Raw genomic sequence first — 25,381 nt, forward strand, 5'->3', positions numbered from 1 at the left:
CGGCTCATGCGTCATCTCCGACACTATTTTGTGCAAGGTCTCCTACACCATCTCCTGCACCTGTCTCTGGCGGTGATGACTATATGAGGAGTTTGGTGAGCTTGCTAGACCGTTTGGTCACAGTGCAGACTCAGGTTCCAGTTAGCGCTGCAGTCCGGACACCGACGCAGACTCAACCGCCAGCTAGCGCCGCAGGGCAGGTGCCAGACACACTGCAGCGGTTGTGCAGGGTTTGTAAGTCTCCGGATCACTCCACATTTTCCCACTGCAGCCAGGAGAACCGATGTATAAACTGTTTGTCTCCTGGTCATTGGAAGAGGGACTGTCCTCACCCTCAGCCGCCCAACCAGCTCCGTTCTCAGCCTGGTGGAAGAGCTGGTCATCAGTCTCGTCCGTTAAACTACTAAACCCACACCTAGAGAGGGATGGTGTGGGTAAAGTAGATGTATCCCTCACTGATGTCTCCGACCTGGCTCACTTGTATGAAGACAAGTGTGCCAAAGCACCTCAGGGTTTTCGTATGGTCATTCAGGCGACACAGAGGATTCAGGCTTTCAGTGACTTGTTCTATGCTCCTGTTCTTGTCAACCAGAGTGTGCAGCTTAATGGCACGTTGGATACGGGCTCTATGTCATGCAGTATCAGTGAAAATGCAGTAGAGAAGCTCCGCTCTGGGGGTGTTTTACCTGAGAAGCAGCAGCCTGAAGAGAACATTGTCTTGATTGGCTGCGGTGGTCTGGAGACTAGGCCTGATGGTTTTTATGACCTCAACATGCAGCTTTATGGTGTTTCCTTTGTCATACCCACTCTGGTCGTGCCCGGTCAGCATGATGATCTGATAGTCGGCACAAATGTCATTAAACATGTGGCCCATGTACTCAAGAGTGGTACTGAGTACTGGGACATCGCGTCCAGACAGAAACATCCGTCTAGTCCTGACGTTGGACAGTTCTTGTCCATGTTCACGAATGTAGAGCGCTGGAGGGGTGGTGCAGTTCCTGAGAAGATAGGTACTGTTAAGCTCACCCAGGCCGTGACACTCTTACCGAGGCACGAGCACTTAGTCTGGGGCAGACTTCCTGCTAAGGTGCCTATGTCAGCTGGAAGCACTGTTGTTGTGGAGCCGACAGACTCCAAGGCCATGCCACGCGGTGTCCTAGTAGGTCGACTTGTCACACCGCTCTGGGGTGATAGGTGGGTACCCATGACTGTTGTCAATCCGTCTGACAAAGCCATCACGCTGAAAAGGAACTGCAAGTTGGCTGATGTGTTTCCATGCTTGGCGATTGAGGACTTTAATGTTTTCCAGGGACTGCAATCAGTTGCAGGGAGGCATGAGTCCAATGCCACAGGTAGTGCCTGTCCCCCTGTCCAGTCGGCTAGGAGTTTGTCAGAGCTCGGACTCAGTGACATTGACCTCAGCTCCTGTCAGGTTAGTGAGGCATGCAAGTCCCAGCCCACTCAGCTGCTCACCGAGTACCATGACATCTTCTCCAGGGACTCTCTGGACTGTGGCGAGGTCACAGGATACACACATCGCATCCATCTGGTGGATGAGTGCCCCTTTCACTTGCCCTACAGGAGGGTTCCCCCAGCCCACTATCAGAAGTTGAGACAGGTTCTCACTGATATGGAGGAGAAAGGGATTATCCAGAAGTCCTCGAGCGCATACGCTTCACCACTGGTTATGGTATGGAAGAAGGATGGCGGGCTTCGGATCTGCACTGATTTCAGATGGCTGAATGCTCGGACCTTGAAAGACGCTCATCCCTTGCCGCACCAGTCGGACTGTCTTGCCGCGCTGGGTGGTAACTGCCTCTTTAGTACGATGGACCTCACCTCTGGCTTCTTCAACATCCCAATGCATGAAGATGACAAGAAGTACACTGCTTTCACGACTCCCCTTGGGTTGCATGAATACAATCGCATGCCGCAGGGCCTTTGTAATAGCCCTGCAGCCTTCATGAGAATGATGATTGGGATCTTTGGGGATCTGAACTTCACGAAGCTCTTGTGCTATCTTGATGATCTTCTTGTCTTCGCGCCGTCAGAGGTTGAGGCTCTGTCGAGGCTCCGCACTGTGTTTCAGAGGTTGAGGGAGAACAACTTGAAACTGGCTCCAAAAAAATGTCATCTGCTGCAGAAGCAGGTGCGGTTTTTGGGCCACGTGGTTGATGGCGGAGGTGTGTCTGTCGATCCCTCCAAAGTAGAGGTCATCTCCAACATGACAGTGCAGGATCTCATGGAAGGTGTTGGGTGCACGCCTTCTGTTCGTAGGATCAAATCTTTCCTTGGTATGGTATTTTACTACCAGCATTTCCTCCCGAACTGCTCCTCCGTGGCTAAGCCCCTGTTCGCCCTTACAGCTGGACAAAAGAGGAGGGGGAGGTCAGCTAAGGATAAGAATCCCCATGGCAGCTTCCGTAAGCTTACCTCCGCAGACTGGACGGCGGAATGTGGGGAAGCATTTGATCTGTTGAAGACGATGTTACTGGAGTGTGTGGTGCTTGCCCATCCAGACTTTGAGGTGCCTTTCATTTTGTCGGTCGATGTGTCTTTGGACGGACTCGGCGCGGTGCTGTCTCAAGTGCCCCGAGGAGAGTCCAAGGCCAGACCTGTTGGTTTTGCGAGCAAGTCCCTCAGTGCCTCACAGCGGAAGTATCCAGCTCATAGACTGGAGTTCATGGTGCTGAAGTGGAGTGTTTGTGAAAAGTTCAGCCACTGGCTGAAGGGTCAAAGCTTCACCGTTTGGACAGATAATAATCCGCTGACTTATCTCCTAACGAAGCCGAAGCTTGACGCGTGTGAGATCAGCTGGGTGTCTAAGTTGGCGTCTTACACATTCGATCTCAAACACCTGCCAGGGAAGAAAAACGTGGTGGCGGATGCCTTGAGTCGCGACCCTTTTTCCAAGCCCGTCAGTCAGAGGCTACTTAGGGAGCCCTACCCGGCCCTTGTTCAGGAAGCCGACGGGGTTGAGGGGGACTCTGTGCAGGATGTTTTCAGACTCAGTTGCCAGTCCCAAACAGTGAGTAGTGCGCGATCTGGGTTTGCTTGTGATGCAGCTGAGGTCAAGGCTTTTTGTCAAGCCAAATGTGACTGGCCTGATGCATCAGTATTCACAGCACTCAGTTTGGTCCAGCACGTTCAGCTTCTGTCGGGTGGTCAGGATACACTGCCAATGTTATCCACCGAGGAGCTCAGGTTGAGTCAGGAGCAGGACCCCTGCATCTCCAAGGTGTTGCCCTTTGTCGCTGTTCGGAAGCGGCCATCGAGGCGTAAGAGGCATGGTGCTGACCAGAAGGTCCTCAGGCTGTTGAAACAGTGGGAGAAGTTGGAAGTCAATGATGGTGTCTTGTACAGGGTGACAAAGGACCAAGTGTCCAAGCAGAGGAGGTCTCAGTATGTTTTACCTCTGAGTCTGAAAGACAAGGCACTGTCTGGCATCCACGATCACGCTGGTCATCAGGGCCAGGACCGTACTCTCTCTCTTGCAAGGCAGCGTTTTGATTGGCCTGGCATGGAGAGGGATATCAGAGCATATGTCAGATGCTGTCGGAGATGTGTGTTTGGGAAGACCCCAGAGCCAGCTGCTTGCGCGCCCCTGGAGAGCATTAAAACCTCCGCACCGATGCAGCTTGTTTGTATGGATTTCTGGTCCGCTGAGGACAGTAAGCAGCGGTCGGTCGATGTCCTAGTGGTTACTGACCACTTCACTAAGCTTGCTCACGCGTTCCCCTGCGCCAATCAGACAGCGAAGCAGGTCGCCAAGAAACTCTGGGATCATGTATTCTGTGTTTACGGGTTTCCGGAGAGAATACATTCTGACCAGGGCACAAACTTTGAGAGCAATCTGATTGCAGAGCTTCTCAGGTTGGCGGGTGTAGCGAAGTCCCACACGACGGCCTACCATCCTATGGGTAATGACGGGACAGAGCGGTTTAATCGCACGATGGGGAATATGCTCCGTTCCCTTCCGCTTCAGCAGAAGCAACAGTGGCCTCAGCAGATCCATTCTCTCACGCTCGCGTACAATGCCACTGTTCACGAGACCACGGGTTACGCGCCTTTCTTCCTGATGTATGGGCGTGTCCCAAGACTGCCGGTGGATGTTATGTTCAGGCAGGTTTTGCATGATCCTCACGTTGTTGACTATGACTCTTATGCTCAGTCTCTGCTTTCCTGTCTAAGGAGTGCAATGGAGATCGCTCAGAAGCACTCCACGGCTGAGCAGCAGCATCAGGCGCGACAGTACAACAGACACGCCAAGGGCACTGTCCTGTCTGTCGGGGATCGTGTTTTGCTGGCGAACCAGAGTGAGCGAGGGAAGAGAAAGTTGGCTGACAAATGGGAGAACCGAGTGTACACGGTTGTCGGTGTCAACCCCAATATCCACGTCTACAAGATTCAGGATGCAGAGGGGCACACCAGGGTGGTGCACAGGAACCGTTTGTTGGAGGTCAACTTCTTGCCCCTTCCTGAGTTAGATCAAGGTGAGGAGTCCAGTACAACCAGTCAGTTGCTTGACTGCGCAGAGTCCGATGAGGAGGACAGTGCAGATGGCCTGACGGTCTCAGGGGATGCAGTGGGGCTAGCAGTCTCATCACTTGGAGACTCGCCTAGATCTGAGTGGGCAGAAGCGGAAGAGTTCATTCCGTCTAGTCTGGTAGTCAGTCCTGTGGGGGCCACTGCTCAGACTCCACCCAACACACACGCACCACACAACACACATGCACCACACATAGAGGCATCACACTCACTCCATGTTGGTGTTATATCTCACACTGATTCGCACACAGAAGCACCACACTCACTCGATACAGATGTTGCAGCTCGCACTGTCCCACGCACACAAGTAGAGAGCGATGGTCGGGTTAGGACACGCACAGGGAGGGTGGTGAGGTCAGTGAACAGGTTATTGGAATCTATGGCTCAGATGCCATTTCTACGGAGTGTGAGGGATTGAACTTTGATGGAGGTTGGAGTCATTCAGACTAGTTTAATCTGAGTTATTAGGTGTCTATCAGACAGGGTTGTTTTGGGCCAAGTGCATGATGTGGCGTATCAGGCGTCACATTGATCTAAGGGAATACTGAGACTTGATCAACCTCATTATTTTCTGAACCTCGTAACCGAGGTAGCTCCTAAGTTGACTGGAGGACTAGGTCCTTCTTTTCACTTGTGCCAGTAGTCAGTGATGGGCTTTTCCTTTCCTCTTTCTCTTTTTATCCTGCTGTCAGGATGTTGGTGAATTTCAGGAGGGGTGAATGTAACCAGGTTAAAATTAATGTTTTTATTTTATTTTGTTTGAGTATGAAATATCACCAAATCCTGTCTGTGTGCTGTTATTTGTGTTTACTACATTTTATTTTATGTCATTATTTACTTTTATATATGTTTTATAACGACCGTCATATACTTGTACTGTCGCTTTAAGAGAGAGGTCTTGTGGGTACACGGAAGAGGGAACGCGGGAGAGGCCATTTTTGTTTTGTGGGAGGAGTCTCAAGCAGCGATCGAGCCGAGCCACGCGTGTTTCTTACCGTAGCACAGTTTTGCTGGTTGAGGAGAACGTAACCTTGAGTATCCCTGTAAGAAGATACTGCAAGCTGTGGGATAAAATACTTGTTTATCCTTTCTTACATCGGAGTCCCGTGGACGGTTTCTCCTTCTAACGCACACGAGTGAAGTCCGGGCAGTGGTTGAGCTTCAACCCCCACGTCCGTAAGAAACACCGCTCCAACTGGAGGACTGGACGTTTGTCGAAGGGTTTGAAACCGCAAGGAAAGAAGAATTCAGCTCGCGCTGGCTATAGAGCTGAGAGGTGACTGTCCTATAGCTATGTTATGAGACAGACAGCAGCGAGTGCCATATTAAACGAAAATAAATGGCAAGGTGGGCCAAATAGAGTCCTGTGTGTCCCCCCTCCTTCCTTGATCATGATGATGATGATGATGAGAGACTGAGGGCCCCCCTCCAACAACACCTGGGGCCCCACCCAACTAGAACACAACGCAAAGCTAACGACGAGAGTGACGGGCGTGCAGCAGGCTGACCAGCATAGAACACCATAGGACTGCCGCCGTTACATATGCAAATACATTCTACACAGCTCGTGCGTTATAACTGAATGACTGGGAAAAGAAGGAGGGATCAGTGTGATTGCAATTATACTTAGTCTACCTGAATACAACAGACAAGTTTATTATTGTGCTCTCTGAGATGCCTATATTAAATGGAGGCTCGAGCGCACTCTCGCCTTGACCTTTGTCTGGGATTGACTCTTCTTCTTGGTCTACAGTTTCCAAATGTTCATGTGGGAATGTTTTTTTAATACTCCATGCCTCCAAATTCACTGTGTGCATGAACATAATACATTTTCATGCATGGTTTCTTGCTGGTTCCTTTAATTTTTTCACAAGAGGATTTGCCCGGAAAGGGTAGTTTAAAGCAAAATTTTCTCAAAACAGGATGCTGACGCACCGTATGCCACTCTCTGTTGTGAGCTGATGGTTCGGTTAGTTGTGCACTACCATTGTATTTGCATACATTAGGGTATACTTTGAAAGACTTGTGGTTCTTCTTCTGGTTCACGTTCTGTGAAATGGACCAACTGAGATGAAAATTCTGTTTCATTCCTAATCCTCTACTAAGAAATAAATGCAACTTGCGGCATTGAAAGGAAACGGCTGTGTGAGATTCAGAGCGTGACTATTACTTTGGTTTCTCACCAGGACTATCCGGACCAATTGCGCTTAATCATTCGGCAGTGGTTGAAGCAGCTGCACCAGGATGGAGAAACAAATGAGGTCAACTTCTTGTGAGTATACCCTTTAAGCATCGTCTGATGTATCAGAAAACACAACTGGGGATAAAAAAAGAAGTCGGTCTTGGTTCTTTGATTTATTAATGATTGTGCAAAACATAAAGAAAAGGCACAGCAAGAAGTAAGGGAAGTTACCCAAAGATTCACTCTGACATTGAGAGAAGCTCTCGTTTAACACACTCAAATACACAGATCAGTCTCATGGTATATGAATATCGTAGTGAAAAACAAATGACGTTATTGATTCTACATAAGTCTAAACATCCTTTCCTCAATATAAGTTACAGATAAACAAATACCGATTTTAGGGGGTGTCCGGGTGGCGTGGCAGTCTATTCCGTTGCCTACCAACACGGGGATCGGCGGTTCGAATCCCTGTGTTACATCTGACTTGGTCAGGCATCCGTACAGACACAATCGGCCATGTCTGCGGGTGGGAGGCCAGGTGTGGGTATGTGTCCTGGTCACTGCACTAGCTGCACTGTTAAGGGGGGAGGGGGAACTGGGGGGAATAGCGTGATCCTCCCATCCGCGATGTCCCCCTGGTGAAACACCTCACTGTCAGGGGAAAAGAAGCGGCTGGCGACTCCACATGTATCGGAGGAGACGTGGTAGTCTGCAGCCCTCTCCTGGATCGGCAGAGGGGGTGGAGCAATGACCAGGGCGGCTTGGAAGAGTGGGATAGTTGGCCGGATATAATTGGGGAGAAAAGGGGGGAGGGGGGGGGTCCAAAAAAAGAAAAAATCTGATCTTATACATGTCCTTGTGATTAATTGGCACCTGCTACCCACCAAAATGTGGAGGATTCAAAACCTGAAAAAATGGATTCTAGAGCAATGTGTGGTTAATGGAAAAGGCAAAACATGAACTAATTCTTTTCAAAGTATTTACTGAACATTGTACAATTACAAATTAAACTGGTGCCAGCTGGAAGGTCCATCTAGACAGAGATTCAACGATGCTTTGTCTGATCATGGTATAAATAGTGTCCAGACATCTAGAACATTCCAAGGGTCCAACTCAGTGTGTGTTGTAGCGCACATTTAGTGCATGTGTGTATACGTGTATGTATGTGTGCATGTATGTACATGTGCATGAGTGTGCATGTGAATCCTGGTACAGCCTGATACTGACCTGTACAGGAATGTGTAACCTATGTGTATGTGTGTATGTATGTCTGTATATGTCTATGTATGTGTGTATGAAGAGAAAAAGAGAAGAAAGATTAGAACTTATATATGTATCATACAATACATTAAATGAAACCCATGAATCCTCCTCAAAATCTATAAACATCTATCATGCTGTTCACTTATGAAATTATGAAACAATGAAATTCACAAATACACTCATGTGTCATACAATATCATATCAGGATATAATAGTTAATATCAGTCAGAGTCTTATTAGTGTGAATGCCCAGCATTCACACTATTGGTTTGCAGTTCTTTATTTATTTATTTTTCTTCTGCCCATTTTTTGACACTTTGTAGCTCCTTCATGCTTTTAGCTACTGAAACCATTCAACTATCAAAATGTTCAACTCATTAAGGAGGGGCCGTGCCTATAGTCCCCGGGTCCTATATTCCCCGGGTCCTATGTTCCCCGATCGGGGAACATAGGACCCTTTCGAAAAAAAAGGGTCCCATATTCCCCGTTTTCCCCTAAAAAGGTCCTATAATCCCCGTTGCAATAGACACCGGGGAACATAGGACCCTCTTTTGGAAAAAGGGTCCTATGTTCCCCTGGAAACAGCGGGGAATATAGGACCCTTTTTCCAAAAGAGGGTCCTATATTCCCCGCTATTGCCAATCGAGGAACAAACCGGGGAACTTAGAACCCTTTTTGCAAATTAATTTCCTTAACGGGTCCAAAATAATAAAAACTGGGGTCAAGGCTGAGATGTAGGCTACGATAATCTATTCCTCCGCTGATTAAATTAGGCCGTATTACCATTGTTGGCTGTTGTATATCGCAGGCCACCTTGAGTGCGTATCCACATTGGGCCTATAGAGGAGGCTGTAATTTGCTTTATTGTTATTTCTTACCAATATTTACTGCAGTAGGCCTAGTTAGTTGGCTCTCCAGCTCAGCATGGACAGTCGGCAATCAACGCAAGTTTGTCTTGCAGTAGGCCCGCCTACCAGTATAACCAGTAGCCATTTCCACCTTCGCTCAAAGTTCAATTTGCACAGCACTGGACACTTCAGCCACTTTCTTGTTACTTTGCAGATCGTTTTCCATATTAAATCACTTGGCAGACTTTCTTTCAAAAAGACTTTAATGATGAACTTTTTAGGCAGAGAACTTAGACCAGGACTTGAAATTTAGGACCAGCACAAAGTATCCATCAACGGGGGCCGCTTACCTTACACAATAGGCTAATTGCCTAATAATAATAATATGTGCTTCTCAAAAAACTAAAGGCTTGTGGAGGTGCTAAACCAAAAACATGAATCAAAGACGAACATCAAAGGATGTAAGGTAACACTCACCAAATGGTAAAGAAATAACAGAGGCAGTCCTCTGTTTCACCATTTTATTGTTTGGCATCAGTCATTAAGGTTTCTGAAGAAGACCACCCGGCCAAGGTAATGACTGATGCCAAACAATGAAATGGTAAAATAGAGAATTGTGTCTTTTTTTCATTTGATGAGTGCTACCTTACATCCTTTGATGTTCTTCTTTAATAATAATAATAATAATAGTAATAGTAATAATATCAATAATAATAATAAATAATACATAATAATAATAATAATTACAGCCTAATAATAATAATGATAATAATAATAATAGCCTAATTATAAAAGAGGCCTAATAACAAATAACAATTGCAGGCATAATACTATCAATAGTAATGCTGATAATAGGCTATTAATAACAAAATGCTTCTAGTAAAAGCTTGGCTGAAAAAGGGTTGGTCTATGGCAGAAGCCCCCCAGAAAAGGCATGGTCTAAAACAAAAATCTCCAAGGCCTAACTAGGCTAACGTTAAGGCTTTTTTCTTCTTCAAAAAATCAAAATGAGTAGTCCTAGTCCATTAGGCTACTCAGCAAAGAGGGGCTAAAACCCTGGATTTGACATTGCCGACGCTGCAGGACCCTTTGCACATTATAGATCCTTCTGATTGGGACTGTTGGCTCCCTCGCAACTTCTGCAATCACCCCCTGTCGGAATTCTGCACGGTGCACCATTTCTCCGTCAGGGGGATGCACGTGTTCCCCAACATCGTGCACAATAATGTTAGCATCCACGTCCTCCACTTCAGATCTATTTGTGATCAGTGGCACTCTACAGTTCCACCTCCAGCACCTCCATCTAATGGTGTCTTGATTGGTGCGGTGCTTCTGATATCTGAAGTTCTCATGTACCAACACTTTGCCCCCTCGATCACCATCCATAACTATCGCCATTGTTTGTCTTCTTGTAGGCTAGTAAGCACATGACAGTGAGTCCACGAGTTATCACCGATAACAACCGATTGTTGCAAATTGTTGCAAGTTGGCGGGCGGTTTAGACATTAGTGAATTTTGATCATGTGGTTTAGAACACCAGGGAACTTGCGTGCAGATGACCACACATCCTCGACAAGTCTTAAATATTTCCAAACTCGAAATCATGTGTGCATTTGGCTATTTATAAATTATTTTTCGAGCAATATGTGTTTTGTGATTCAGCTTTAGCGTTGTTGATTAGCCTTTCATTCATATTTTGTCAAAAAGGCGTATTCATTAGCCTAGGCCCATGTCCCGTTATTTCTGTAGCATACAGCATCTTAGAATCTTAAGAGACCAGGCACATATTATTATTTTATTGTTATTACCATGCTATATTAGCCTACTTTATAATTATAAATATTTCAATTATCCAATTTTTAGCATTTCTAATATAAGGCTATATTGTTATTATTATTATTATTATTATTATTATCATCATCATCATCATTATTATTATTAGGCTATTATTATTATCATTATTATTGTCATTATTATTATGTTATTATTATTATCATTGCAATTATGATGCTTAAAGGGCCTTACTGAGCAGATGGTTTCTATCTAATATCTGTCAGATGCTTTTCCCAATAAGCTGGTGTGGTTATGATGGGAACGACGGCTTTCTAGCGAACATAGAAGTGGGTCGGAATTGGCCTATTGTCGATATCAGCTAGCTTACGCAGGAGTCTATCCCTGGTACAATGCACTAGACCTCTGGGAGATGGACTGCTGAGGACGGAACACAACACCTATCCTCAGCTCCCGGCACTTCTCGCACAATGTGCTACTCATACGCTGAGTTGGCGGCACCCGGGATCGAACTCACGACCTTGCGATCCATAGGCGAGAGCTCTACCGGCTGAGCTACGCCCGGGTACAATTGCCCAAGGAGCACAGGCTTACTATATTACATTCAGACACAGACGAGCCAGCTCACCTCCTCGGCCAGGCGCATTTTCCTCGGTAAGTGACACATTTCACGCATAAATATCAGAGAACTACCGGGGTGGGTTATGCGCCCAAATGTAGGCTATAGCCTAATAAATTGAAATTGGTTTAGTGTGGAAAGTTTCCACATACTCTAGCCAACCTGGACTTTGTGAATTCGTTTTTGTGATATAAAAATAGAAATCGTATGATTCATTGTCTTCTTAATAATCTGCCCTAAATAATGCATTATTGAAAATGCACTTTTTGCGCCAAACAGCGTCAAACCTGCTGACCGGGGAACATAGGACCTTTCTTTATAAATAGGGTCCTATGTTCCCCGGGGGCCCTAGGGGAACATAGGACCCTTTTTATAAAGAAAGGTCCTATGTTCCCCTGCACATACAAAACGGGGAACATAGGACCCTTTTGGGGAAAAGTGGGGAATATAGGGCCCTCTGTATACAAAAAGGTCCGATATTCCCCGGTCTCATACAAAGCGGGGAACATAGGACCCGGGGACTATAGGACCCGGGGACTATAGGGAGGACCCCATTAAGGACATTAGTGCTCCCCTTTCAGATTCTTCATACCTTTTGAACTTTGAAATATTCAACTTTTTTCAGCCATTTTGTGAATGGGAGTCAATGGGGGAGTTTTGCAACCTTTCCACCTCTTTTACTCCTTCATACTTTCAGCCACTGAAACCATTCAGGTATCAAAATGTTCATCTCTTTAAGCCCATTAAGGCTTTTTGAAATCTTTTATACTTTTAGACATATTAAGCTTTTTATACTTTTTCAAACAATGGAAGTCCATGGAGAAAGTCACACGCTTTTTCTGTGGAAAAGCATTTTTCTAGTTTTTACCAAGTGAGTTTGTCCATACAAGAGTAATGATTTGGATGATGGCTCACATGTAACACATAAGCCATAACACTTCCAAAATAGGGTAGCTAAGTTTTAGTAGGTGAGTATCATGCAGGAAGTTTGTGGTTAAAGAAAAAAAAAAAGGTCAGGAAATTTATGGTGCTGCCAAATTCAGAGGAAGCAGAATAATTTCGGTGAATAGCGATATGAGCTTTTGTTAACATCTATCCATCATCTCTATCTATACAGGACTTAAATCAAAGACCAGTGACTGAGCAAAATCTTTTTACAGGTCATGTTAAATGCTGTATATGTTGGGCTGGTTGGGATGTATTAAATGCAGCCCATTTTCCCCACATCCCCCATCTTCACTCTTTACTCTGATACAGATGGTGTCAGTGTCACCTCGGATCCACAAGCAAAGGATGGGAAAATTTGCCTCAGTGTGTATGAGCCTAAGGTAAGGTAGTCTCACCAGACTTGTAAAATATGTTTCTTTAACAATGAATAGGCTAGAGAAAACTTAATTTTGTGAAAAACAATGTATTTGCAATAAAAACACTTGAAATGTTTACATTTGTCAAGTCAAAGGTAAAAAAAAAAGTTGGACAGATCTGAAGCATTGAGTAGTGTTTTTGGGTTTTAAATTGCGATGAAAGCGTGAATTAGAGAGAGAAGATAATTAATTGATTGACTCAAATGTAAGATTAAGATACTGAGCACCGCATTCCTACAAATGAAGCTCAATCAGGTCTGTTATATCATAATTTGAAGGTGGAGTTCAACTAGTAATAATTTGTAATAATAATAATAGTAATAATTTATAATAATGTGTAATGGTAAATAATTTGAAGATGGAGTTTCTGCAGCATGGTGGCACAGTGGTTAGCGCAGTTGCCTCACAACAAGAAGGTCCTGGGTTCAAGCCCCGGGGTAGTCCAACCTTGGGGGATGTCCTGGGTCGTCCTCTGTGTGGCGTTTGCATGTTCTCCCCGTGTCTGCATGGATTTCCTCCAGGTGCTCCGGTTTCTTCCCACAGTCCAAAGATATGTAGGTCAGGTGAATCGGCCGTACTAAATTGTCTCTAGGTGTGAATGTGTCGGCCCTGTGATGGACTGGCGGCCTGTCCAGGGTGTCTCCCCACCTACCGCCCAATGACTACTGTGATAGGCTCCAGCATCCCACGCTTGTTTGGCAAGCATGTCATCCTGATGGTGCTGGCAACCCTCGCTAACGAGGAGGCCTTGAAGAGAAGTTGGTCACATCATTTCCTTTGCGAAGTTCATTGCTCTGTCCTAGAAAAAAAAAAAAACTAGCGCTCTCCAGGGCAGAGTAATAGTCTAAACGTGATTTTTGATTATTGCCAACATGTCTGGTTACAGACGCCGTTACAGACGCACCATGACTACCACCGAGGCATTGCAGTATTTACAGGCGTTGGACAGCGGCCATTTTAAATTGTTTGAAAAATAGTATTAAAGTTGTTAAAATGTTAATTTTAGTGTCAGTTGTTTCTTAACAGACATACTAACATATGTAATGCATTAACATCTCAATTGGGTATTTATCTTGATAGAATATAGAGTTTAAAAACCATGTCGTTCTAGTAGTTTTTAAGTCCCGGTCGTTGTTTGGGACTGTTTGAATATTTATTTTCAGTTCTATTTTTTACATTTCACATTCTGCAGGCCTTGTTACGTTTCTTAGATTAGCAGTATGTGTTTTCCGTTTTTGTTTTCCAGGTAATATTTCAACTTTTTCAATTTTGCTAATCAAGTTCGACCATGTCTCTCTGAAGTTTAAATTGTTTAAAAATAGTATTATAGTTGTTAAAATGTTAATTTGTGTCAGTCGTTTCCTAACGGGCATACTAAAATATGCAAGGCGTTGATATCTCAGTTGGATATTTATCTTGACAGAATATAGAGTTTAAAAACCGGTGGTCATTTTGACCACCCATGGTCATTTTAGGTAGGACTGAAAGCTTTAGGTTACTTCCGTATCCCCGGTTCTATAAATTTATTTTAATCTACTCTTTCCAATTTGATCTAATACTTAGTACTCGAACATTTTGCCCTCATAATTCTCATTAATGCAGAATAACACATTAAGAATGAATGAATATTGTTATGCAAGGGTACCCTGGTAATGTCCAGAACCATGAGGGAGAGGGATTGAGGAAAAGATCTGACTTTAATCAAGTAACCAGAAATGGTTGCTAGATAATGATGCCATGAATATTTTAATGGTGTACCACCAAGTAGTGATGTTTTGAGCATTAAAACTCTTCTTCAGACACAAAAATACACACACACACACACACACACACACACATATATATATATATATATATATATATATATATATATATATATATATATATATACACTCACCGGCCACTTTATTAGGTACACCTTGCTAGTACCGGGTTGGACCCCCTTTTGCCTTCAGAACTGCCTTAATCCTTCGTGGCATAGATTCAACAAGGTACTGGAAATATTCCTCAGAGAGTTTGGTCCATATTGACATGATAGCATCACGCAGTTGCTGCAGATTTGTCGGCTGCACATCCATGATGCGAATCTCCCGGTCCACCACATCCCAAAGGTGCTCTATTGGATTGAGATCTGGTGACTGTGGAGGCCATTTGAGTACAGTGAACTTATTGTCATGTTCAAGAAACCAGTCTGAGATGATTCGAGCTTTATGACATGGCGCGTTATCCTGCTGGAAGTAGCCATCAGAAGATGGGAACACTGTGGTCATAAAGGGATGGACATGGTCAGCAACAATACTCAGGTAGGCTGTGGCGTTGACACGATGCTCAATTGGTACTAAGGGGCCCAAAGTGTGCCAAGAAAATATCCCCCACACCATTACACCACCACCACCAGCCTGAACCATTGATACTCATCATACACTCTCATCATTAGCTCTGCGTTGTGTTCTATTTTGGTTGGGGCCCCAGGTGTTGTGGGGGGCCCTCAGTCTCTCATCATCATCATCGTCGTCATGATCAAGGAAGGAGGAGGGACACACAGGACTCTATTTGGCCCACCTTGCCATTTATTTTGGTTTCAAACCCTTTGACAAACGTCCAGTCCTCCAGCTGGAGCGGTGTTTCTTACGGACGTGGGGGTCGAAGCTCAACCACTGCCCGGACTTCACTCGTGTGCGTTAGAAGGAGGAACCGTCCACGGGACTCCGATGTAAGAAAGGATAAACAAGTATTTTATCCCACAGATTGCAGTATCTTCTTACAGGGATACTCAAGGTTACGTTCTCCTCAACCAGCAAAACTATGCTACGGTAAGAAACACGCGTGGCTCGGCTCGATCGCTGCTTGAGACTCTCCCCACAAAACAAAAATGGCCTCTCCCGCGTTCCCTCTTCCGTGTACCCAAAAGACCTCTCTCTTAAGCGACAGTACATGTATATGACGGTCGTTGTAAAACATACATAAAAGTAAATAATGACATAAAATAAAATGTAGTAAACACAAATAACAGCACACAGACAGGATTTGGTGATATTTCATACTGTGGAGTTAGAAAACAACGAGACAGGAGACGTGAGAGTAGACGTAGTCGAGGTAGTTTACTAGCTCCAACTTTTCATGTCATATATTCGACAACGACACTGAACTCTCTGGACCGGAAGCGGAAGTGCATTCTCTCTTAGGTGAATGTCTCTAGTTATATAGATGTGGGTCACCACACAGGCCCCCCCAGAATTCACCTACACAAAACAATGCAAAACAGCAAAAGCGCAACTCATGAACATAAAAATAGACTCTACAACAGAACAGTCAATGACATAGTGCAAAGTCACGGGGAAAACAAGTGACGAGTCGGGGGGTGGACCCTGCGGCCATAACGGCTGCGCTTCACAGGAGGGGAAACAGATGGGGCCGAAACCCGGGCCATAGGCGGGGCCGAAGCAGGAACAGAGGCAGGTGCCGGGGCCGACCTAGGAGGGCGTCCCCGCCGCGGGGGTAGGGCCAATTGCATTGGCTCCCCAATGTCCAAGTGAGCAGGCTTGAGACGGTCTATAGCGACCCGCTCCGGCCTGCCCCCCATGTCCACCACAAAGTTCTTATCCCCCGCCTCCAGGACGCGGAAGGGCCCGTCGTATGGGGGCTGCAGCGGGGACCGATGGCTGTCGTGCCTAATGAAGACGTACCTCGCCGATGGCAGATCCTTGGGGACGTAGGACCGGGGGAGGCAGTGTTGAGACATCGGAACGGGAGCGAAGGCACCGGCAGCGCTCCGGGACGCACTGAGGTGAGAGGCGGCCGACCAGGGAGTCGTAGCATCCGGAAGAAACTCCCCCGGAACTCGCAGGGGCTGGCCATACACCAGCTCAGCGGAGGAGGTCTGGAGGTCTTCCTTCGGGGCCGAACGCAGGCCGAGCATGACCCATGGGAGCCGGTCCATCCAGTCGCAGCCAGTGAGGCTTGCCCGCAGAGCGGCTTTCATGTCCCGATGGAACCGCTCACAAAGTCCGTTGCTCTGCGGGTTGTACGCCGTAGTGCGGTGGATCTTCATCCCCAGGTGCTCAGCGACCGCCGTCCAGAGCTCCGAGGTAAACTGGGAGCCCCGGTCGCTCGTGATGTCACCCGGTGTGCCGAAACGGGCCACCCAGCAGCCGATGAACGCCCGTGCTACCTCTGCTGCCGTCGTGGAGGACAAGGGAATAGCCTCTGGCCACCTGGTGGCCCTGTCCACAATAGTGAGGAGGAACGTATAACCACGGGAGGGGGGCAGGGGACCCACCAGGTCAACATTGACGTGGTCAAACCGCCTCTCTGGAACCACAAACGGCGCCAAAGAGGCCTTGGTATGGCGGTGCACCTTGGCGCGTTGGCACGCCACACAAGAGCCGGCCCAGGCTCTAACATCCTTACGGAGCCCAGGCCAAACAAACTTGACGCTCACCAATTTGGTCGAGGCCTTCACTCCCGGGTGGGAAAGGCCGTGGACGGTGTCGAAAACTCGGCGCCGCCAGGAAGTAGGCACCAGGGGGCGCGGTTGACCGGTGGAGATGTCACAGAGGAGGGTGGTGTTGGCCGCGTCGAACGTCACGTCCTCCAGCCGTAGCGCCGTAGGGGTCGACCGGTAGTCTTGAACGGTCGCGTCCTTGGCTTGGTCCGCTGCCATAGCGGCGTAGTCGAGTCCCAAGTGAACGGCGTTAACAACCGCCCGTGAAAGGCAGTTGGCGACGAAGTTATCCTTGCCCGACACGTGTTGTATGTCCGTGGTAAACTCGGAAACCGCCGCGAGATGACGCTGCTGACGCCCAGACCACGGTTCTGAGGTTTTGGCCATACAGAACGTCAGCGGTTTGTGGTCCACGAAAGCGGTGAACTGTCGGCCCTCCAATAGGAACCTAAAGTGTCTGGTTGCGAGGAAGAGACCCAGTAGTTCCCTATCAAAGGTGCTGTATTTGCGCTCGCTCTCACGGAGTTGTTTACTGAAGAACGCCAACGGCTGCCAGCCCCCCCCCACCCACTGCTCACACACGGCCCCCACGGCGTAGTCGGAGGCATCCATTGTAAGGGCTATGGGGGCGGCAGGCGACGGGTGAGCTAGCAGCGCAGCGTTGGCCAGCGCGGTCTTGGCGGCCACAAAAGCCTCGTCCATCCCCGAAGACCAGTCCAGCTCGTCCTTAGACTTCTTACCCCGCAGGGCCTCATACAGGGGACGCATGATGTGGGCGGCACGGGGCAGGAAACGGTTATAAAAGTTCACCATGCCCAGGAATTCCTGCAGCGACTGTACAGTGCGGGGGCGGGGGAACATGGTGACAGCCTCAACCCTGGCAGGGAGGGGAACGGCCCCCTGTGGAGTGATGTGGTGCCCGAGGAAGGTGATGGACGACTCCCCGAACTGACACTTAGCTGGGTTGATGATGAGGCCGTGTTCGCTGAGCCTGTCAAACAGCTGTCTGAGGTGCGTCATGTGTTCCTCCGCCGACGCGCTGGCCACGAGGATGTCGTCTAAGTACACAAACAAAAATGGCATGTCACGGAGCACAGAATCCATAAGGCGCTGAAACGTCTGCGCCGCCCCTTTAAGGCCGAAAGGCATACGTAAAAACTCAAAGAGCCCAAAGGGTGTGATGACAGCCGTTTTTGGGACATCCAGTGGGTGGACCGGCACTTGGTGATACCCCCGCACTAAGTCGATTTTGGAATAGATGGCAGCGCCCGCCAGGTGGGTAGAGAAATCTTGTATGTGCGGTATGGGGTACCGGTCGGGGGTCGTGGCATTGTTTAGGCGACGGTAGTCCCCGCACGGGCGCCAACCCCCGTTGGCCTTAGTAACCATGTGAAGAGGGGAAGCCCACGGGCTGTCAGAACGGCGGACAATGCCGAGGCGCTCCATAGTCGAAAACTCCTCCCTGGCTATTGCGAGCTTGGCCGAGTCGAGGCGTCGGGCCCGGGCGTAAACTGGGGGCCCCACTGTGGTGATATGATGTTCCACGCCATGCTTGGCCACCGCCGAGGAGAAGGTGGGTGTGGTCAGCTCGGGGAAATTTGCGAGCAGGCGTTGGTATGGATCCCCGGTGGAGAGTGAGTTAGCGAGGCACAGCGCTCCAGCGCCCCCAAGCGTGCAGGGGTATGACGCAAAAGAGACGGCATCAATCACGCGACAGTTTTTAACATCCACCAGCAGGTTGAAAGCACAGAGGAAATCCGCACCTAGGAGCGGGGTGGATACAGCAGCCATCACAAAGTCCCAGCCGAAACGTCGGCCGCCAAAACACACGTCCACATGTCTGATACCGTACGTCCGAATGGACGTGCCGTTGGCGGCGTCCATCTGGGGGCCGTGACTGTCGGTCATCGTGTCCACAGCTTGTGCTGGTAGTATGCTGCGTTGAGCGCCAGAGTCAACCAGCAGCCGCCGGCCCGACAAGGAGTCTCTGATGAACAACAGCTTGCAGTCACGGCCGGCGCCCATAGCCGTTAACGAGCGCCGGCCTTGGCGTTTCCCTGAACCCTGTAACTGCAGGGTTTGCGACACCGTTTTGCTTTTGCCCCAAACCTGGCATGGTAATAACAGAGCCCGTCGTCAGGTTGGCGGCGGGCTGTCACCGCAGCCGCGGTGTCCATATAGTCGTACACAGGTGGTGGTGGGGTGGTCTGGTGGGGTAGCAGGGCATGCACAAACTGTTGCCGGTTGGCCAGGAAAACCCTGTCTGCTTCAGCAGCCAGAGAACGGTAGTCCTTGGAGGCGGCGAGAGGAGAACTGGCCAGTGCTGTGCGTACAGGTGCGGGGAGCTGCCTCAGAAAAATGTGTGTGAAAAGAAAGGCCGGATCAGCCGATCCCAGCACAGACAGCATTTTTTCCATTAAATCAGACGGTTTGCCGTCGCCGAGGCCATTCGGGGACAGTAAACGGTCTGCCTTCTCCAGCTCCGACAGTTCAAATAGTTTCAGGAGGAATGTCTTTATAGCATCGTACTTGCCAGCAGCTGGCGGAGCTTCCAACAGCGTCATTGCTCGCGCCGTTGTCGATGCGTCTAACGCCGCCACTACGTGGAAGTACTGCGTTGCATCCTGCGTTATCCCTCTCAGCTGGAACTGGGCTTCCACATGTTGAAACCACGGCCGTGGATTATGCTGCCAAAAGTCGGGTAGCTTCACAGTAGCGGTGTAAATGCTAGCGTTAGCAATAGCCATGTTGTTAGCACCGGCGTCGTCGTTGTCAAACATACTCGTATTAGTTGTTCGATCACGTCGGGGTCACCAATGTGGAGTTAGAAAACAACGAGACAGGAGACGTGAGAGTAGACGTAGTCGAGGTAGTTTACTAGCTCCAACTTTTCATGTCATATATTCGACAACGACACTGAACTCTCTGGACCGGAAGCGGAAGTGCATTCTCTCTTAGGTGAATGTCTCTAGTTATATAGATGTGGGTCACCACAATACTCAAACAAAATAAAATAAAAACATTAATTTTAACTTGGTTACACTAACAAATCTTTTTTTGGCCAAGATTTTATCATGATTGGGGTGTCTGGGTAGCATAGCGGTCTCTGGCTTGTCAGGTGTCCCTACAGCAGCGGTCGGGAACCTATGGCTCGCGAGCCATATATGGCTCTTCCGGTGACGGCATATGGCTCCCAGACAATTTTGAGTTGAAAATTTTTTTTTTTCAAAAAATCAGTTTGGAACTGATTTTAAAATACTTGTGATATTTCTTAATAATACTGTGTCATTTTAAAGTAAACAGAAATTAGTTTTGAAGATAAATTTCACGGGTCACGGGTCACCCGTGGGTCGGGTCGGGAACCAATGGCTCGCGAGCATGTCCGGGTCATTGTAAAGGTGAAGAAATCAATTTTATCAGATAGCCAACTAGTTTATCCGCTTCGACCCTTGTAACGGAAAAGATGGTGAAAAGAAAAAAAGACGATGATTACCGTGCATTCCAGGCTGCGTGCACAGAGGAATTTGCATTTGTGGAGAGAGCAGGATCTGCGGTATGTCTAATATGCAATGATAAAATTGCATCGATGAAACGGTCAAATATAAAGCGGCACTTCGATACGCACCATGCTTCATTTGCATGGAAATATCCAGCGGGGGACAGCAGGAAAAGGGCATGCGAGGAGCTACAGCGGAGATTGCAGACGAGTCAGCAGCAACTACGTGTGTGGACCAAGCAAGGTGACGGGAATTCCGCTAGCTTTGCGGGGGCTTTGGCAATAGTAAGGAATGGAAAGTCATTCACAGATGGCGAGTATGCCAAAACATTCATGCTTGATGTGGCCAATGAACTGTTTGATGACTTTGTGGTGGACACGTATTGGGGACAGAATTCAACCCAGGAACTAAGGGTTAAGTCATGGTTGCCCTGGCAGGTTAACGCAGGGTTAAGTTATGGTTGTCCAGCCAGTTTTCGGGGGATTCTTGCCACCTCCGCTCAGTCGAGCTGAGGTTTGGTTGTCTCTCGGATTTACCGTGGATTAAAGAAAGTTGCCTACACGGCTAAAGTGTGAACCTACGGTCTTCTCCGTTCCTTCGGCTCTACACTGGTGACCCCGACGTCGGTTTTCGGATAAGTTTTCTGAAACCACACACATTATGGCTACGAACGCCGTTGCAATGAAACTGCCGGAGTTTTGGGAGTCTTCCGCGGCTACATGGTTCGCGCAGGCTGAGGCACAGTTCGCGCTCAGAGACATAACAGCAGACGAGACCAGGTACTACTACGTAGTGGCAGCGCTGGGGTGCGCTACGGCTTCCAGGATAAGCGGTTTCATAACCGACCCACCGGCCGATGGTAAATACGCCGCACTTAAACATCTCCTCCTTGAAACTTTTGAACTGTCAACAACGGAGAGAGCACGTCGCCTCTTCGCAATTCAGGGCTTGGGAGATGGCAAACCATCGGAGCTAATGAGCAGGATGTTAAACCCACTGGGTCAAGAAAAGCCATGTTTCCTGTTTATGGAGCTGTTTCTGCGCAACATGCCGCCCCACGTCCAGACTGCGCTCGCTAACTCCACCATCACTGATCCCCGTGAGCTGGCAAAGGAGGCTGACCGATTCTTCGTCGCTACACAACGTTCCTCCCATGCCGGGGTGCTGGCTCCTACCTTCACTGGCCCCCCGCCGACATCGCGGGCGTGGCCCGACGGTGGCGCCACAGCGTCAGACCGCTACAAGCCCTCTGGACTCTGTATGTACCACGCTCGATTTGGTGCGAAAGCTAAACGGTGCCGTTCCCCCTGCAACTACAGGCCGGCGGGAAACGAGAGGGCCAACACTCAGTAGTGGCCATGAGTGTTGGCGATACGAGCAGGCTACTCTTCATCCTCGACACCATCTCCGGTCGGCGATTTCTTTGTGACACGGGCGCACAGAGAAGCGTGCTCCCTGCTACTGACGTCGACATCATGGGCGGGGAGCGGGGCCCCCAGTTGGCGACGGCTGACGGCAGCCCTATCCACACCTACGGCGTGCGGTCTGTAGAACTGTGTTTTGGTGGACAACGTTTCACGTGGGAGTTCGTCATGGCCAATGTAACGCTTCCCCTCCTCGGAGCCGATTTTTTGTGCGCTTACGGTTTGCTAGTGGACATTCAGAACAGCCGTCTGGTCGATGCCTTAACCTTCTCCTCCTTCGCATGTACGCGGAGGGAAGCGGCCTATGCAGGTCTAGCCAACTCTCTCTCAGAGGCAGACAAGTTCAACCGCCTCCTCGCTGAGTTCCCTGACCTCACCCAGCCTACCTTCTCTGCACCTACCGCTAAGCATGGGGTGGAGCATCACATTGCTACGAAGGGGCCCCCGGTCTACGCCAGAGCCAGGCGTCTCGACCCCGCCAAACTCGCCATTGCCAAGTCTGAGTTTGAGCACCTGGAACGCATGGGGATCATCCGCCGCTCTGACAGCCCGTGGGCGTCCCCACTCCACATCGTCGCTAAGCCTGATGGAGGTTGGCGCCCATGCGGGGACTACCGCCGACTAAATGACGCCACCACGCCCGACCGCTATCCTGTCCCGCATATCCAGGACTTTTCTGCAAACCTGTCTGGCAAATGCGTCTTCTCAAAAGTCGACCTGGTCCGTGGTTATCATCAAGTTCCCGTGCACCCCTCAGACATCCCCAAGACAGCGGTGACTACCCCATTCGGCCTATTTGAATTCCTACGAATGCCATTTGGACTCAAAAACGCGGCCCAGTCCTTTCAGCGGCTGATGGATTCAGTGCTCCGTGGCCTTCCTTTCATCTTTGTCTATTTGGACGACATACTCATCGCCAGCGCCTCCGAGGAAGAACACCTGTCCCATCTTCATGCCCTCTTCACACGCCTCAGCCAGCATGGGCTGATCGTCAACCCGGCGAAGTGCCGGTTCGGGCTGACAGCCATTGATTTCCTCGGGCACCGCATCACTGGGGACGGGGCAGTCCCCCTGCCCTCAAAGGTGGAAGCGGTGGCGGCCTTTCCGCGCCCCCAAACAGCTCGTGCGCTCAGGGAGTTCATCGGGATGGTGACATTCTACCACCGCTTCATTCCCCGAGCCGCCTTTATCATCCGGCCACTGTACGAGGCGCTGAAAGGCATGTCCCCTAACCAGGCGGTCGATTGGACAGCAGAGCGGGACCGTGCGTTCACCGAGACTAAAGCTGCGCTCTCCCAGGCTACCCTGCTAGCGCATCCTTCACCTACAGCGCCTATTTCCATAACCACGGATGCATCGGACTATGCTGTTGGTGCGGTTCACGAACAGTGGGTGGGGGGGGCTTGGCAGCCTTTGGCCTTTTTCAGTCGCCAGCTTACACCCCGAGAGCGCAAGTATAGTACTTTTGACAGGGAACTCCTCGGTCTCTGGCTCGCCGTCCGGCATTTCCGTTTCCTGCTAGAGGGCCGCGAGTTTACTGCGTACGTGGACCACAAGCCCCTCACGTTTGCCATGTCCAAGACGGCCGAGCCATGGTCCGCTCGCCAGCAGCGACAACTCTCCTACATTTCGGAATTCACTACCGACATCCAGCACGTCGCTGGTAAGTCTAACCAGGTAGCTGACTGCCTCTCTAGGGCAGTGATTGGAGCGGTCCACCTAGGCCTTGACTATGCACAGATGGCCGCTGACCAGGCCACGGACCCGAGCATCCTCCGTCTCCGGGCCTCCGACACGGGGCTCCGCCTGCAGGACGTTCCTTTCAGCGACACAGGTGTCACCCTCCTGTGTGACGTCTCCACAGGACAGCCCAGGCCCATCGTCCCGCACAGCTGGAGACACCCCGTATTTGAAGCTGTGCACGGCCTCTCTCATCCAGGCGGTAAGCCATCCGTGCGCCTGACCTCTGCTAAGTTTGTGTGGGAGGGACTTAAGAGAGACGTGAAAGCGTGGGCCGACTCGTGTGTTGCCTGTCAGCGGGCTAAGATACACCGCCACATTAAGGCGCCCCTGGAACGCTTCGCAGTGCCGGAGAGACGATTTGACCATGTCCACGTCGACCTGGTTGGTCCCCTACCCCCCTCCCAGGGGTTCACCTACCTCTTCACTGTGGTGGACAGGACTACGCGCTGGCCTGAAGCTGTTCCCCTGGCATCCACGACGTCTGCTGATGTGGCCCGGGCTTTTATTGGGTCGTGGGTCTCACGTTTCGGTACGCCTTCCGACCTTTCATCTGACCGCGGGCCACAGTTTACCTCAGAGCTATGGAATGCTGTGGGTGAGGCTCTGGGCGTCAAGCTTCATCGCACTACCGCCTACCACCCTCAGGCGAACGGCCTATGTGAGCGCTTCCACCGGTCCATGAAGGCTGCACTTCGGGCTACTCTCAAGGACTGCAACTGGGTCGACAAGCTCCCATGGGTCATGCTGGGCCTGCGGACCGCCCCGAAGGAAGACCTACAAGCCTCCTTTGCGGAGCTGGTGTACGGCACGCCGCTGCGAGTCCCAGGCGATTTCATGCCCAATGCAACGCGTCCCTGGTCAGCTGTGGACCAACGAGCCTCCTTGCTGGACGGGGTCAGAGCTTTCACACCCGTCCCTACCGCCCAACACGGCGCGCCGGTGTCCCAGGTGCCCCCAGGTCTGCAGTCAGCGGACTACGTGTTCATCCGTCACGACGCACACCGCCCCCCTCTGCAACCCCCTTATGACGGCCCCTTCCGTGTCCTGGAACGGGGAACTAAGCACCTGGTGGTGGATTTTGGGGGCACGGCCGAGCATGTTTCAGTGGACCGAGTTAAACCCGCACACCTGGACTTGACGCAGCCGTTGGAGTTAGCCCAACCTCCTCGTCGCGGTCGTCCCCCGGCTCCGCCTCCTCCCCCCGTGGAGGCCCGAGCTGCCTCTTCTGCTCCTCAGGCCGACCTCCACAGGCCCGCGTCAATGCCTCCCGGAGACACTCCGGCCCCTGTTATCCGGAGCCGCCGCGGACGACCTGTCGTCCCCCCGCGCCTGCCTGACTTCGATTACTAGGGCGAATTCTGGGGGGGCTCATGTGGTGGACACGTATTGGGGACAGAATTCAACCCAGGAACTAAGGGTTAAGTCATGGTTGCCCTGGCAGGTTAACGCAGGGTTAAGTTATGGTTGTCCAGCCAGTTTTCGGGGGATTCTTGCCACCTCCGCTCAGTCGAGCTGAGGTTTGGTTGTCTCTCGGATTTACCGTGGATTAAAGAAAGTTGCCTACACGGCTAAAGTGTGAACCTACGGTCTTCTCCGTTCCTTCGGCTCTACAACTTCCCAAATAAAGACAAGATAATCAAACGAATAAAAGACAT

At 49.7% G+C, this 25,381-nt stretch overlaps 1 protein-coding gene across 1 annotated transcript in view; it reads left to right on the forward strand.

Annotated features, from left to right (window-relative positions):
• The window catches only part of LOC130107701 (putative helicase mov-10-B.2), a 64,866-nt gene that overhangs the window by 11,420 nt on the left and 28,065 nt on the right, over window positions 1-25,381 (forward strand). The window contains exons 3-4 of the mRNA XM_056274416.1: window positions 6,735-6,820; window positions 12,512-12,582. Of these exons, the coding sequence (XP_056130391.1) occupies window positions 6,793-6,820; window positions 12,512-12,582 (99 nt within the window). The 5' untranslated portion in view covers window positions 6,735-6,792. The remainder of the gene's footprint in view (window positions 1-6,734; window positions 6,821-12,511; window positions 12,583-25,381) is intronic.

This window comes from Lampris incognitus, chromosome 2 (genome assembly GCF_029633865.1).
Source record: "Lampris incognitus isolate fLamInc1 chromosome 2, fLamInc1.hap2, whole genome shotgun sequence".
Lineage (NCBI taxonomy): Eukaryota > Metazoa > Chordata > Actinopteri > Lampriformes > Lampridae > Lampris > Lampris incognitus.